The sequence below is a fragment of the Polyodon spathula genome, chromosome 15, assembly GCF_017654505.1.
Source record: "Polyodon spathula isolate WHYD16114869_AA chromosome 15, ASM1765450v1, whole genome shotgun sequence".
In the NCBI taxonomy this organism is placed as follows: domain Eukaryota; kingdom Metazoa; phylum Chordata; class Actinopteri; order Acipenseriformes; family Polyodontidae; genus Polyodon; species Polyodon spathula.
In genome coordinates, this window is record NC_054548.1 from 17,908,800 (window position 1) to 17,921,704 (window position 12,905).

A 12,905-nucleotide genomic window follows, 5' to 3' on the forward strand; every position below is an offset into this window, starting at 1 on the left:
GGTGGTGTTTCACTTGCATCAACTCATTACAGTTAATTGTGGAAAAAATATGGAGTTCTTTTAACCAAAATTGATTTTATTTTGAGATGCAAGTTAGGTTTAGCAACACATTTCATTATGTTTATGAACTGGATAAAGCTGGTACCCAGGCAAAATTGTATTTAGTTTCATTAATTGTCATTATCATAAAAAAAAAACCTTACATATTGTAGTTATGTACAATATGTAAGGTGAACATATGGCTCCATGTTTAGTGGGACAGTTCAGGCTTTTCAACTCCCAACCCGATGCATTCTGGTACCAGAAAATGTACCAGAATGCATTGGGTTGTGAGTTAAAAAGCCTGAACTGTCCCAAACTGTTCCACTGAACAAGGAGCCTTATGTGTTTTTTTGTTTGGTTTTGTTTATTTAATTTTTTTAAATTTAAACACTTTAAACAATCTCTGCTAAAATTGCACATATCCTGTAATGTTTTCAGCATAGATTCAAAATTCCTGGGACAACACGTTTGTTTTTTTTCCTTAAAGACCAACATTTACGGATGTTCTTTTTAAAAAAAAAATGTATTGCTGAAAAACGAGGGGAATTTAACAGTACAACAAAGACAGTGTTTTTATTTTTATTTGGAAACATGACATTTTCCCCAGTCAAACATGTAAAAAAAAAAAAAAAATATTACAACACGAGACAGCCACCCATGTACATTTATACATACAGATACATCTTCGTCCCAATAAGTGATTTACTTTACACAAAAGAAGTTAGTTAAACCTATATCTGTCCACAGTTGACAATGACTATCTTTTTAGTTGGCTTGCCAGTTTTTGCACCAAGGGTGCCCATCTTTTTCACAACCTCCATGCCATCCTTGACAAAGCCAAAAGCCACATGCTTGAAATCTAAGTGTTCCGCCTTCTTAAGGGTGATGAAAAACTGAGAATTGTTGGTGTCTCGGCCACTGTTTGCCATGGACAACAAGCCAGGACCAGTGTGCCTCACATCAAAGTTCTCATCTTCAAACTTGTCTCCATAGATGGACCTTCCCCCAGTTCCATCCTGCTTTGTGATATCACCACCCTAGAAATGACATGAACACAACACATTGTTTTTTTATTTCCTACAAACAAGGGTCCAAGGATGTTACAACTTCTCTTGATTTGCCATTCCTATTAGTTCACCTTACTAATCTGACTAATTAGCAAGGAAAGTGAATACAATTTGGAGACCTAGCATTACTAACAGCATTCATATCTATCCATCTATCTATCTTACCTGACAAACAAAATCAGGGATGATTCTGTGGAAGATAGAGTTTCTGAATCCAAACCCTCTTTCTCCGGTGCACAGAGCCCTGAAGTTTTCAGCTGTTTTGGGGACTATATGCGAGAACAGTTCCATTGTAATTCGTCCCATGGGTTCATCATCAAGACTAATATCAAAATACACAACTGGGTTGCTTTCCATGGAGAGCTCCATAACTCGGGACACCTGTCCAGCATTTAGCCGAGTCATCTGTTGCTGGCATTCTTCAAATTTCTTTTTGAAGGTTTCTGCCAACTCTGCAGTTTTGAATTTTGCAGCCAGTTGTTCTATCTTTCCATCTCCATCTGAATAAAATTAATTATAATTTTTTAATCCAGTGAATGACTGAAGATCCATATGAACAAAAATGTTTAAAAAAGTAAAAGATTTATACTATCTACATTCATCTTTTTTCATATATCCTCGTTAGTAAGCCTGGTAAATAGTGACAACAAAAGCAATAGAGAAGTTTACAAAACAGCAATGTAGAAATTAGTGTTCTTATATATACTAGGAATATTGAAATACCCCCCCCCCCAAAAAAAATAAAAAACAAAAAATCTCACCAGCGTAATCTGTTGCCGTCCAGACAAGTGCATTGGTAGATGTATTCATGGGCCTCAGCTCCATGGCCTGTGAGATTGTGTGGTTTGCGCACACTTTAAACACCTGTTCTCTTCTCATCAGTACACGGTAGTACCTCTTCTGAGGATGGTAAAGAATCTTGATGTCGCCCACACCACGTTCTTTCCACTGACTGACATCTCGGTCCCAACGATAAAGCTTTGTTCGTTCTTTAAATAAAATCTCTTCATCCTCTTCTCCAGACTTTACTTCCACCTTTTAAAAAAAAAATAATAATAATAATAATTCTATATTAGTTTTTGCTCTATTTTCTTTTCTTCTATATTGTACATTATCTAATTTAAAACCACAAACTTTAGGTCTTCCATGGTCATTCCTTGTAGTGCTGAACTATTGGTTCATTTGCTTTTCATTTCTTATATTTGTGGTTCTGTATTCTTTTATATAACAATGTACCCGTCTCTCCTATATATTTTGTTTTATTACATTTTATGCAAAATATGTTATCCTTACATGACAGACTAGATATTTATTTTCTTTAGTTGCAATTTTACTTTTATCTTTACCAATACATTTGCACACTTTACATGTGCTTGGGCAGGTTGCAATGTATCTATGACCCCTTTATGTTTACTGTGGACTAAAATGTCAGCTAAATTTGCATCCCTTCCAAAAGCTACGATCTGTGCTTTTGGTAATATTTTTTTCTGAATTATGTATATGTAAATACTTCCAAACTGTTTTTGAAATGTTGGGAAATAACTTCGAACAAGTAATTATTAATGGTACTCTCTTAACCCTCTCTTCCCTTTTCTTATAGTCAAGTAGCTCATTCCTATTGAGTCTCTCAACTTTTCTCAATTCTCTCTCAATAATTTCTTTACATACTCTTTTCTTAAGATTTATTTAATTTCTCTGTTTTATGTTGTCATTTTCATCAGAACAGATTCTTTTTATCCTTATACCCAGTCCTTTAGGAATTGATCTTTCAGTATAGATAGGATGTGAAGATGACATATGTAGGCACAGATACATATCAGTAGGTTTCGAGTAAAGATCTGTTTTAAAAGATTCTTGATCAAGTTTAACCAAGGTTAAAACTAGGAATTCAATTTCAGATTTTATTCACCTTAAATCAACCAAAATGTTTGGGTTGATATCATTTGCTAATTTATGAAACTGTACAAGAGATTCTTCTCCATGTGTCCATATTCCAAATGTTATCTACATATCTTATGCATTCTAATGGTTTCTTGTCTAGTTTACTCCCATTTGCCCAGATACATGCTTGCAAAATGCATACCTAACTTTGCGCCTACCGCCGTGCCATTATTTAGTTTGCAACTTTTATTTCCAAATGTAAAATAACTATTTTCTAAAACCATCTTGATCATATTTAACATTTCTTCTGTAGGTATCACATTCTTATGTACTGTATTTTCCAGAGCCTCTTTACATTATTCTAAAGGTTTGTGCCTGGGAACACTGGGGTACAGGGATTTTACATCCATGCAAAATAAAATGATGTTCTGTGCAAGTTTAACTTTTATATTATTAAACCTTTTCAGAAAACGTGTTGTATCTTGAACATAGCTAGGTAAGCTTTCAACATGTGGCTGCAGCTACCTTTCAGCTAATTTCCACAATAACATATGTTGGACTATCAATTGTGCATTGGGTGTTTTTCTTTGTGCATTTTTGGGTTACCTCTAACCAAAGCTGTTCTTGGATTTTCCAGAAGCATGTAATTTAATTCTTTTGATAAACCTATTTTTACATCATCTATCTGACAAATTTCTGATTTATTTTATTATGCTGTTATTGTTATTAGTTGTTACTTCTTCATATGTATTTATATTTTGCAATTCAGTCCCTAATGCTTTTATATAATCTGTGTTCATTATTACCACCCCAGAACCTTTATCTGATGGTCTTATAATGATGTGATCATCCTTTAGCGCTTCTTCATTTGTAGTTAAATTTTGTTTACCTTTACTTCTAAGGCCTGTTATTTCATTTCTAGCTACTTCAATATACATGTCTAACCACTTGTTTCTTCCTCCCTCTGGAGGAGTCCAATGGTGCTTTCTTTTAATTTTTATTCCATGTTCACACACATATTCCAATTCTGTGCGTCTTTCATTATAAAAGTATTCTGCTAGCCTCATTCGTCTTTCCCATTCTTTTAATTCTGTTATTAGCTTATCCTTATTTATGTGGAACTACATGGAACTGAAGTTTCTGTTCCTTCATATTTAAAAGCATTCCTGGCCTACAACATTTAAGTAAACATGTATTGATCTATTTATAATATCTACAGCAGCAACAAGTTCTGCCCGGGTGTCTATGCTACCACTGCTTAATTGCATTCTCTCAATGTGTTCTTTATAATCCTCACCAAGGTAGCATTTGTATCTATGTTCATTTCCACGCATGTTTTCAGTAATATTCCTTTACTAATCTATGATCCTCTTGCGTTTCATACAAAACTCTACTCAAACACCTAAAAAGGCAATTGCCATCTTTCTCTATCTAATATTTGATTTCCATATTCATCATTGTGGCACTGATCTTATTATTATTTATTATTATTATGATGATGCTGCTGCTGCTGACTGGGTTGAACAACCTAGTTTACCTCTGGTAAAGAAACAATGGGTTCAAAGTTAATGTCATCATTATTAGCAGCATCCTCGTCTTCGCTACTTTGATCTCCCTCCCCGTTCCTGACGATTGACGAGCTTCTAAACACAGTGGCGCCTGCATTTGCCCAGGAAAAGCTAGCATCTGGAACTAAATGAAAAACACCACAAACTTGGTATTTGGCACTGAATTAAAATCAGATTATGGATGATGTCACAGAATATATTGGTTTAAAAAAAAAAAAACACACAACACCAACACAACATATTTAAAAACCACAAATTTCAAATACAACATGTCCAGTAAACATAACCATGTTTAATTATTTACACATGGCCTGTGTCAGTTTAATGCTTTACTATGGCATCTAAATTCCTTTCCTTGTGTACAGCCGATGAAGGGTTAAGAAAGTTGTACTTGCCTTGTTTGCCAAAAGCATAATCTCCAGAGTTCTTTGCCAAGTCTGAAAACGAGCATTCAGAGGATGCAGCAAATCCAAATGAGATAGCACCTCCTGCTAACAGAAACAACAGTCACTGTAGAACACACATGAAGTCCCAGTATAAAAGCAGCATTCAGTATTTCTACTAGTTTGTAACAGATTTAAAACTATACAAAATGGGAGCTTGTGATTGAAACAAAAGCATCCCTTGGTGTGTAATCTATGGGGAACGGTTTGTAAAAATGAAGTAAAATGGATATTTATCATGGTGTGAAAGTGGAGACTTTAACGTGGGGGTCAGACCCACAGTTCTAATCTCCAATCCATACTCAATTTCCTGTGCCTGTGGGTCATTAAATACAGGCAGCAACTCGATACTGGTCAAAGGCACACTGTTGTGGGTCTGCCGGCTCTCGCAGGAAATTATATTTTAACTTCTTCCTTTTTGTTGTAGTGAACCTTTAAAAAACAGCACTTTTTGTTTTTTTAAATACAGGAATTTAACCCATTGAGACCTAGATCTCATTTACAAGGGGGTCCAGTCAACAAACATATAATAAAACACAATATCATGTATGGTACTGATACAGTCATTTTAGGAGTCATAAGCAAAGGACTTTCACCCAAACATGTGCTGATCCATAATCAGGGTCAACACATTTACAAGAGGCCCTACACACATTTGCAGAGATCATTTTTAAAACATTTAAGAGAGACTATGAAATTTACTCCTTATATATCACGGTTAAAAAGAGTTATGTTTTTCAGAGCTGACAGGCAAAGGACATTTTACCCAAACACCTGCCAACCCTTTGAACAACCAGGTTGGCCAAATCACAGGATACAATTGGTATCATACCTATTAACCAGAGCAGCTAAATAACAAGGCACCAATCCTTTAAGAAACTTAAACAAAAATCAGTACCAATGGTAATAAAGCCTTCCGTCTGTAAGTGAAAGCCAGTCTAATTTTACATACATGTCACAATGATGAGTCAAGGTTTACCAAAGTTTGTATAGTTTCATTTAGTAGTACACTAGTTTTTAATGACATATGTTGCTGTGTGTGAGTGTGACTCCAGATTAACCAATTGCTGGATGTATCAATTTCTTGAATGGTTAAACATTGTACCTTGGCTTGTGGAATCTGGCTCACTTTCTTTCTTGGTAGATAAGTCAACGGGCTTGTTGTCATCTGTGCTTGAGGATGGAGGTACTGTTTGTGTCCCCTCAGACGTTGAGTCAGGTTCAGTCTGAGAAAACTGTGCTGGTTCAGCTGGGAGTTTTGCATCACTACTGCTGGAGACTACATCAGCTGAGGTGCTGACACCCTGTTCCTGGGTTTCCTGAAACAGTATTATTCACACATTATTGAGAATATTGTAGCCTCTTATATGAAATTATTTATTTGCAGGAGACCACATAAATGCTCAACAGAACAATGTGTGACAATGCTGTAAAAAAAGATGCTGAAGATTAATGTGTTCACATTTTATCATATTCTGAAATGGCACAAACATACTGTATATAATAAACCAAAAGGCAATAGAAAGTTCAGCTGAAAATAGCACACATAGACGTTAACTAATAAACAATAAAAATAAATTAAAAAAACAGGACTTGGGAAGTAAACCTTAAAAAAATATAAATTATATATATATTATATATATGTATATATATATAATATATATATATACTATATTATTCGTACACACACACACACACACAAAATATCTCACCGGCGCTTCTTTCACTTTTCTGATTTCCGCTTTAAAGTCTTCTACCTCTTCTTTGTCCCCCTCAGTGTCACTGCTGACCCCACAGAAGAAGGTGGGTGGGAGCTTTAAGCTTTCAGCCTTTGCCTTCTCTTCAGGTGTTGGCTTCTTTTCCCAAACTATAATGCATTCAGACTGCAAGTCCTCCTCTGGTGCCGACTTAGATTCCATTGCTGTAGCAGGAACCTCTGTAACAATATGAATACAAGCTACATTATCTTACCATTTTCAGCAGAGGAAAAGTTTGTATAATATGCATAATACATATCCAGGAGCAGGTGTTACGACTTATTTTGTAGCAAAGGAACTTGTTTCACACATTTAATCTCATATTTTGTCTGTGGTCGATTCATTATTTTGTCATATTAGTGTGAATATGTCTGGTTGTGGCAAGGGATGTAAAGGACTCGGAAAAGGGGGCGATGAGCGTCATGGATGTTATCCATGATAACATCCAGGGCATCACTAAGCCCGCTATCCGCCGCCTGGCTTGCCACAGAGGAGTAAAAAGTAAATCTCCGGGCTGATCTATGAAGAGACCCATGAGGTGCTGAAGGTTTTCCTGGAGAATGTGATCCGGGATGCCGTCATCTATACTGAACATGCAAAGAGAAAGACCAGCACCACTATGGTTGTGGTGTATGCTCTGAAGCACTAAGGTCGCACTCTGTATGGATTAGGAGGTTAAAGATTTAGACACAAGAACAACACTACTACTACGACTACATTATCTTCTGGACAAATTTTATATATATATATATATATATATATATATATATATATATATATATATATATATATATATATATATATATAAAAATTAAGCTTATTAATACTAAATTGAACATATTAGGATATCTATTTGTTAATATCACTGTTTGACATCTTGTATTCTAACTTTTACTACTGCACTTACTCATATAACTTTAGTTATTTTGCAAACAGTTTAACTGCACTGTAACTAGGGAAAACAGTGGGGGTAGTCCCCTCTACAGCATGCTTGTCTGACAATCCTAAGCCTCATTTGCATACAAGATATTCCTAAGTAAGCTAGTTTTAAGAAAATATATCATGAACATTAAGTTGTCATGTTTCCATTGAGGGTAAAATACATACAGCACATGTTTAAATGCCTGCTGTTCACACAGGTCCACTTTAGACAAGGAAAACGACCAATGCATTTTATGTGTGCCCACACAAAGTGGGGTACAGACCCCTCAATTTGTTGTTCTGCCTGGTCACCCCTCCCGTCCCCTTAGCCCCCTCACCTGTGAAAGTCTGGTGCTGGCACTGATCCATAACAATACTGAATGTACCAGCACTCCTCACTTCTTTGCTTTCTTTTCTCTCTTTGATTTCTCCTCGCTTTGTCGTCTTGCTTTTTGCATCATCAGGATATAATTTTCCATTCAGTTTCCTCACAGCCGTCTCAAATTCTTCATCTGGAGATTTAAAACAAGAGTTTTTGGTCAAGTATAGGTTGTTGTATTCATGCAAGAAAATAATTATGCCCCCAATACATTTGGTGGGAAAATACAATAGCTATACCTGCTTATTGGCCAATAACCCAATTTAAAGTATTTTAAAATACTATACGTCAAGACACCTTTCCAGCAAACCTGTACTAGAAGTACATGTGTCTATACAGACCCATTAGATTGCTTCATGTTTGCATGTACTGCAAACTGGAGAATGTAGCATGCAAAAAGTCTCCTTCCAAAAAAATGTCATGTTTGATATTGTAAACTTATAAAGATTTTCCCCTTTGAAATAGAATCAACCATTACATTACAAAGTGTTTAAAGTCACGTCAGAAGTGCATTGTGATGCAAAGTTCCAAAGAAAGTCCCTCAGTTTGCCAACAGTAGTCCAGTCAGACTGTCTGTGTTACAAGGCATAGCAGTAACATATACTACTCCATTAAGGGTGCTAACACTTTACATGTGTCAGTCAAACTAGTCAGCCAGCAGCACTTTACCCTTTTTTTTGCTAAGGTTTTGTCACCGAGCCCCTGCATTTTCTGAGAATGGACCATTCTGTGTATTTGTAGCAAAAGAAATGGTAATGTGCATAACAGCCATTTATAAACAAAGATATTCCAGGTTTTTTTTTTTTTTTTTATCGATTGCTTTGTTTCGCAAAATAAGAATACTCCTCAATGTACTAACAGAGAAATGAAATATGTATTTCATAACAATGTCCAATATTTTAACAGACTCAAAATGACACAATCTGAAAAACACAAGTTACATGGAAACATTACAGCCTCACTTATTGTTAATAGATACGCTGGGATAAGCAAACAGATCTTTTGCAGGGTAGGTAACTAAACTACAAGGATGGGATGTATGCCTACAGCATAGTGAAAAAACACTTCTGAAAGGGAGCACATGCAGCAGCGCTGAAGTGGTTAAGGATTTGTTACAATTTACATTGTGCCCAAAATATGTGTTTGTGTGAAGCGTCCTTTAGCAATCAAAGGCTTACCATCCTCCTCGTCATCACTGATATAGCCAGGATTGTTCTTATAACAGAAGAATGTTGGAGGCAGTTGAAGCTCCTCTGCAAGTGCTTTTTGCTCACTTGTGGGAGTCCGCTCAAACACAATCTGCAAATCGCCTGAAGCTGGCTCTACTCCTGAGAAATCAATGAAAATGGTCAGTATTAGTTGTTTACTAATGTTAATCACTTAAAGCTCTTACAAATTACTAGTTACATAAAGAACTGAACCAGTTACTGCAATAACATTTAATAATATTTTGGATTTTAAATGCAAAACAAAAAAAAAAAAAAGTGTGTTTCTGCTAAGTTGTATCTTGCTACTAGCAAGCAACATGATGACCTAAAGAAAAAACTAAACACACAACACAGGGGTTATTGCTATTATATTAGGTGTACAGTACACATTTAGTTTTGTATTGGAGATTTGCATGTGTAACAATTTTTTAATATGGTAAATAAATACAACGGAAAAAAAGCATTTAAAACTTTTACGCTCAGTGTGCCCCAAACAACAATCAGGGTCCGTTCGCCCGCGACAGTGAAATTTTGGACAGACAAGTGCTTCCAATTTAGTGGTGCGTAGGACAAGTGTTTCATAAGTATATTTTAACGACTCTTATAATGATATTTATACTTCCTGTAGTGGTCTGTGCCAGCATCTATGCAGTTGTAACAGCTAAAGACAATAGAGATGCTGGGAACTAGCGAACGCTAGTTTTGCAACATACATAGCAACATAACTCTTGCAAACTTTTAGTCATGCTAACGCTGCAGTTAACACAAAATCTACTAAGGACCCTGGGAAATAATTATTCTGAATAGTTAACATGTTGTGTTTTCTGTTAGACATGAACATGTTTGATGCAAATGACTCTTTCCATGTACTATAATATTACAAAATAAAAACTTTTCAAAGCTTGTATTTACTTTTATTACTTCTAGTTGTACACAAGTTTTTCACAGTAAACACCATTTCATTTTTTAAAACGTATCCAATATGTAAAAATGTCAAGCTTAAAACAGATTTAAAATGCAGGTTTTAGCGCAGCACCTGTGATACCACTGTTCAGTAAATCCACCCATCAGTGAATGTATATCATGCATTTTTAAAGTTCAGTAAACATGCTACTAAATTCACTTCTGGCAGAATGTAGGATCTATCAAAATACATACAATAAGTAAAATATGTGATGTGTTCAGTTTAAATCTTTAGATTGTGATGTTGCAAATTACAAGTTCACGTGATGGTTTACAATTGTATTATTAATAATTGAAAAAAAAAAACTTATCAGAATCAGCATCTGACACTTATTAATAAGGAACATCAGTAATCAGCTAATCCTAGCTAAAAAATGGCTATGCAAACTATGTGACTTACAGTGCTGTTCTTTAAAAGCAAACTTTAAAACACTACATATTCTGTAGTACACTACTGTACATTTGATTTTAATTCTGTTTATGCACCGCTATGTACTGAACAGTGCTTTGCGATAGTTTTGTATAAAAAGCGCAATAGATACAATAAATAAATAAAAGTAAAAACCTAACCCTGACAATGCAACAAACAATATTTATCATGGCTACAAAATGTATACAGTTCGACTTAAAATGACTGACTTGAAACACTTACATTGATGAACAGTTTGTAGCATAATTCATCAACAATAATTACAGATATGGACAATGTCAACTTGCGCCATTAGATAAAAAAAAAAATTCTACTTTGTCTAACTTTAAATTTTAAGTGAAAACTGAAGTTAGTTATTTCCACATGGGGCATGCAAGGTCTGCTCAAGTAACTGACATGCATAAAACCAGTGTTCTTTAACGTGATGCCAGGGTTCTCCACAGGAATTTTGTACAGCTGGGCAGAACATTACAGCCAGGAGCACTTAACGGAAAAATAAAACTTGCCTTACCTTAAATACATAATATGACAAAGAACCTGAATAATGTGTTGTCTTTTGTTGATTATATCTGGTTGCGCTTTATGTTCTACATTTTGTTTTTTATTCTGGTAAATTATTCTGCTTATTTAGGCACTCTATGATTTGACTGGGGAAAGATAATGAAGGGTTCTTGGAGTTCACAAAAAAAAAAAAGTAACCTTTTCACTTCCTTTTAGCTTCATTATTGAGCTTATTGCTTCATTTAAATAGTTTTCTTTATGTTAAGTTTTCAACGCATTTTGTCAACGCACGTCTGTTTTTCGCTGTTCTACATTTTTTGAATGCAACTGTTCATTTGAACCAAATTTTTTTATTTTTATTTTTTTAACACAACATTACTCACACATGCTTGGTCACCATCATAACTGTTGCATGAAACGAGTGTAATAATCCAGCACCTCTGCACTTAAGCATTTGTATGTCAGCTGACAAATGTTCAGCTGATATCCCGTCACACCTTTCTTCTTAAAAAGCCTCTATATATATATATATACATACATCAACCCCCAATATCTCTCACAAGCACCTTGGTACATAGTGTTACGATATCACAACAAAAGGAATACAGGGTTTTTTTTGTGCATATTTACAGCTATTATGTACTATATATCACCTTACAGTAAAATAATACGGCAAATTGGACTGAATGATAATACCCAAAATTTGTTTTAATATTGTTTTAATAAAGAAACTGGCACAAATATAGTATCAGGCGGTGGAGTGCACCGATCGCCGGCTTTTTTTTTGACCCCCTGCATTCATTGTCACTATTTTTGCTTTGAAAGGGATTGATTGTTTTTTTTAAGCAGTCATTTTTAGCCTCTCGAAGTGCTTAACACAGAAAGCCCGCCCCTTCAACTCTGACTGGTTAGACGTCGTCTCAAGGCGTGGCACAGCTGTCATGTGGTTCCAAGATTTTTCTTTTCACCCAGCAACACGCAACTGATCTAGTCTGCTAGAAACACAATCAGTCCTTATTGTCAAAGGCACAGTAGCATCTGCAAGACAGGTGGATCGGGTTTTTTCAGCTGGCATTTGGGGCTGAAAAGACCTGGGGAAAACTCTGGATACCAAAATCAGTAAGATTACTTATATTGCAGTGTTCTAAACACAGTAATATAAAAGTACTTTCACAGCACAGGGAGAAATTTTAGCAAAAGCTTGTGAAAAAAAAAAGTTAACTCACAGCACACAAAACAAATTAAATTCCAACAGAACATTGTTCCAAAGACCTCAAGTATATCAGAAATAGATCAAAACTTCAATAAAATGTAAAGATTTTTTGAATTGCAGTGTAAAATTAACTCAAAAATCGCTATTTCATAATAAAAACAACACTTGAGCTACTGCCTAGGCTACTAGTCTAGCTCAAACACACACAAGTAGCATGCAACATGTTAGGTTCTAGCACACACCAATATTTCCACACCATACAGCCAGGTTATTCTGACAGCATTTGCCAGCAGGGTGGGAGCCCAGCAAAGTAATGTGTCACAGTGCACGCAGTGCATTTAAAAAAATACCTTCAGTTTTAAATTGTGTAGTAGATGTGCAGGTCCAAAATGCCATAGGGTTATCTTTGAAAAGTCTAAAATCCAGTCCTAAAAAATAATGGTTTCTGGGTCAAACAAACTAAATAACCCAGATTTGTTTTTTTTTGTTTTTTTTTTTTTTCTCTGTCATAAGGTGTTTTTTTATTATTATA

The 12,905-nt window shown here is 35.3% G+C and overlaps 1 protein-coding gene across 6 annotated transcripts in view; it reads right to left on the bottom strand.

Moving 5' to 3' along the window:
* Positions 1-387: 387 nt before the first annotated feature.
* The window catches only part of LOC121327463 (E3 SUMO-protein ligase RanBP2-like), a 31,761-nt gene continuing 19,243 nt past the window's right edge, over positions 388-12,905 (bottom strand). For 4 of the 6 annotated variants that reach the window (XM_041271521.1, XM_041271519.1, XM_041271520.1 and 1 more), the window contains 10 exons: positions 12,724-12,801; positions 9,237-9,386; positions 8,018-8,191; positions 6,714-6,937; positions 6,107-6,320; positions 4,954-5,049; positions 4,528-4,682; positions 1,871-2,144; positions 1,275-1,609; positions 388-1,079 (listed from right to left, as the gene is read on the bottom strand). In XM_041271521.1, the coding sequence (XP_041127455.1) occupies positions 774-1,079; positions 1,275-1,609; positions 1,871-2,144; positions 4,528-4,682; positions 4,954-5,049; positions 6,107-6,320; positions 6,714-6,937; positions 8,018-8,191; positions 9,237-9,386; positions 12,724-12,801 (2,006 nt within the window). In that variant the 3' untranslated portion in view covers positions 388-773. The remainder of the gene's footprint in view (positions 1,080-1,274; positions 1,610-1,870; positions 2,145-4,527; positions 4,683-4,953; positions 5,050-6,106; positions 6,321-6,713; positions 6,938-8,017; positions 8,192-9,236; positions 9,387-12,723; positions 12,802-12,905) is intronic. The other 2 variants (XM_041271517.1, XM_041271518.1) reach the window with 2 other exon arrangements.